This window comes from Chinchilla lanigera, unplaced genomic scaffold, assembly GCF_000276665.1.
Source record: "Chinchilla lanigera isolate Chin_1 unplaced genomic scaffold, ChiLan1.0 scaffold00012, whole genome shotgun sequence".
In the NCBI taxonomy this organism is placed as follows: Eukaryota; Metazoa; Chordata; class Mammalia; order Rodentia; family Chinchillidae; genus Chinchilla; species Chinchilla lanigera.
In genome coordinates, this window is record NW_004955413.1 from 6,400,642 (window position 1) to 6,403,800 (window position 3,159).

A 3,159-nucleotide genomic window follows, 5' to 3' on the forward strand; every position below is an offset into this window, starting at 1 on the left:
CCCAGAGCTCTGGGAGCCTGAGGCAAGAGGACTGCGAATTTGAGCCCGGTCAGGGCAATTTAGAGACTATGTGAGAGCCTGTCTCAAAAATTAAAGAGTTGGGGATACTGTTCATTGCAAAGGGTTTGACCCCAGTACCAAAAAAAAAGGGTGTTGGGGAGGCAGGGCAGAGAAAGAAAAACAGCGAGAAGGGAACAGAGGAATGATTCAGATGTGGAGGAAGGAGCCAGGCATGCTGACACATTCCACTTGAGAGGCTGAGGCAGGAGGATCGCCACAAGTTCAACGCTGACCTGGGCTACCAAGTGAGACCCTGACTCAAAAAAAGGGGAGAATGCCGAGCGTGGTGGCACACACCTGTAACCCCAGCATGCTCTGAGTGCAGGTGTGATGATGGTGCTTCCTGTTCTAGCTACTCAAGAGGCTGAGGCAGGAGGATTGCTTGAGCCCAGGAGATGGAGAGGAACCTGGTGTCAGAGGAACAGGACAGGGCTGTGACTACAGACCACCTGAGACAGGAGGATCATTCTGAGTCTGAGGCCAGCCTGCACTAATAATGAGACCCTGCCACAAGAAGAAAAGAGGCGGGGTGGGGAAGAGAGCCGGGAACAAAGTTTGGTGATGCCCAGACCATTAAGTTAAAGGAGCCCGGGGTGGAGGGGACGGCCGGGCCAGCGAGCACGGGGGCATGGGGGGGTCCGTGGGGGGAAGGCCGGCACGCAGGGCGCACCCCTGGCCGGTGCGGTCAGCCCTCTGGAGCGGGGCGTGAGCGGCTCTGCATTCCACTCCTTCCAGCGGCCTCTGTAACGCTGCCTTCTGCGCCTCCGGCCTGGCTCGCTCTCCCGTCTGTCTCACTCTTGCAGAGGAGGCCAAGTCCAAGTCCTGCCCAGGGCGGGGCCGCTCATCGCAGTCCCCAGCCCGGGGTGCAGCAGAGCGCGGAGGACGGCGGCGCAGGCGGCAGCACAGGGCTCAGCACGGAACAGGGCGCGGAGAGGGTGAGTCCGGATTAAAACCCAGACAGACGGAGGGTGTGCATGTGTGTGTGTGCAGGCATGGGTGTGTGTGCGTGTGCAGGCATGGGTGTGTGTGTGCAGCCAAGCGCTGGGGAGAAGCAATGAGGACTGTGCCTTAACTCAGAACTGAGCAGACCCCTGCCCCGATTATCCATGCAATTCAAATGATAGAGGCAGCAAGATAAACTAGGCACTGTGAAAAAGACACCACACATGAAAGGAAGATTAGACGCTAAGGGGGAAAAGGCCCCCTAGTACGGTAAGAAAGAACTGATAGAATATACCCATCTCTCTGAATGCAGGTGTGATGATGGTACTTCCTGTAATCTCAGCTACTCAAGAGGCTGAGGCGGGAGGATTGCTTGAGCCCAGGAGTTTGAGATGAACCTGGGAAACACAGTGAGACCCTGTCTCAAGACATAAATAAAAAAATCCTCTGACTTTGTAGGAAAGAGTGACCATAATGGAAAGTGACAGAAGAATAGATCTGAGGGAGAAAAAAAAACGTTGAGTGAAATATAAGAGAGAGGCAGGGTTTGAGTCTTAGGAAGAAACCACAGAGGAGGACAGAGATGGGCTCCCTTGGGGGGACACCCGCGCCCTGGGGTCACACTCCGCCCTCTGCTTCTTCTTAGATGCTGCTGTCAGGGCACAAGGTGCTGCTGCTCCTCACTGCGCTCCTCATCCCCTCTGGTGAGTCCTCCCCTCAGCTCCTGGGTCGCACGTGTAGGGGGCAGTGTTTAACCAGGGTGCGGGGACTGAGGTCCGGGGGATGAGGTGAGATAGATTCGGTGCTGAGCTCTAGAATTGCTCCTAAAGAGAAGGATAGAAAAGCCCTGGTGCCAAAGGAAAAGGCCAGGACTGTGACTACAGACCACCTTGGCTTTGGGGCCAGCGATCCGGAAGCTGCGACACCAAGAGGAAGGTAAGACCCACGCAGGGCTGCTGAGCACCGGCAGAGAGAGCGCGTGAACCCCGGAGGGCACGTTCGGGGACAAGGAGCGAGTGCGCGAAGGTGCGCCCACACAGAAAGACCGCCTGAGAAGATCCTGCACGGAGTTTAAATTCCAAGGAAAGCGGCAAACCCGAGACGGGCGTGCACGGGATGTGTTCGCCCGCACACCGGAAGCACACGCCCCCACACCAAGGAACAGCCTTCTTCAGAGACTTCACAGCCTCTAACTAGAAGATGGGCCGCTGAGATTAGCCTTGGCCTTTGAAGAAATCCTGCTGTAGTTTTTCCCTTTCTGCCACATGGAGACTCAGAAAGCAGTTTTGCCGGGCATGGTGACACATGCCTGTAATCCTAGCTCTTGGGAGGCTGAGGCAGGAGGATCATTGCTAGTTGGAGACCAGCCTGGGCTACCAAGTGAGCTCAAGGCCAGCTTGCTCGGTTGGAAAGCTATGGGAAAGCTGGAGGCTGGGCCATGCTGAGGGTGGCTGGAGCCCTCTGTGCCACAGGCCCTGGGTAGCCGGGAGTAGGGCGTCCTGGTGAGGACCCAAAGAGTCGGGTGCTGATCTCAGGAACGTGTCCTTCAGTTACCTTGTGCACAGCACCAGCAGTACTGAGCACAGCAACTTGGAGCTCCAGGGAAAACACCACCATGATCACGTACAGCCCATTCTCCTTGGTGTTCGGGCTCATCTCCGGAGAGGGTCACGGGGTGTGGAGCTCGGGCCACTCACGCCCCTTTCTTCCTTTGCCGCAGGCTGGACACCCCCAGGCGTCAGCGGTCAGCGAGGAGGTGGGTGAAGCTTTGGCTATGGGCCGTGCTGGGGTTCGGAGTGCAGACGAACTGTCCAAGCTAAAGAACCTGTGCTAGCACACAGCACTACTTTGCCAAGGTTGGAGAAACGGGATCGACCTCAGCAGGTTCCACAGTCCCGTCATCCCATTTCTGAAACCCTGCTGTGCAGTACTGGGGGTCGAACCCAGGGCCTCACATACGCTAGGCAAGGGCTCTGTCGCTGAGCTACATCCCAGCCCTTTTAAAAAAATAACTTGGGGGTGCCAGGTGTGGTGGCACCCACCTACAAACCCAGCACTCTGAGAGGCAGAAGAAGGAGGACCGCAAGTTTCAGCCCAGCCTGAGTAATTTATCCACTTAGCAAGACCATTTCTTTTTTCTTTTTTCTTTTCTTTCTG

General features: G+C 56.4%; 1 protein-coding gene across 2 annotated transcripts in view; it reads left to right on the forward strand.

Annotated features, from left to right (window-relative positions):
* Positions 1-787: 787 nt before the first annotated feature.
* The window catches only part of Mfap5 (microfibrillar associated protein 5), a 13,749-nt gene continuing 11,377 nt past the window's right edge, over positions 788-3,159 (forward strand). Inside the window, exons 1-3 of one of the 2 annotated variants that reach the window (XM_013511667.1) lie at positions 788-995; positions 1,649-1,706; positions 2,723-2,758. In XM_013511667.1, coding sequence (XP_013367121.1) covers positions 1,649-1,706; positions 2,723-2,758 — 94 coding nt within the window. In that variant the 5' untranslated portion in view covers positions 788-995. The remainder of the gene's footprint in view (positions 996-1,648; positions 1,707-2,722; positions 2,759-3,159) is intronic. The other variant, XM_005378904.2, reaches the window with a different exon arrangement.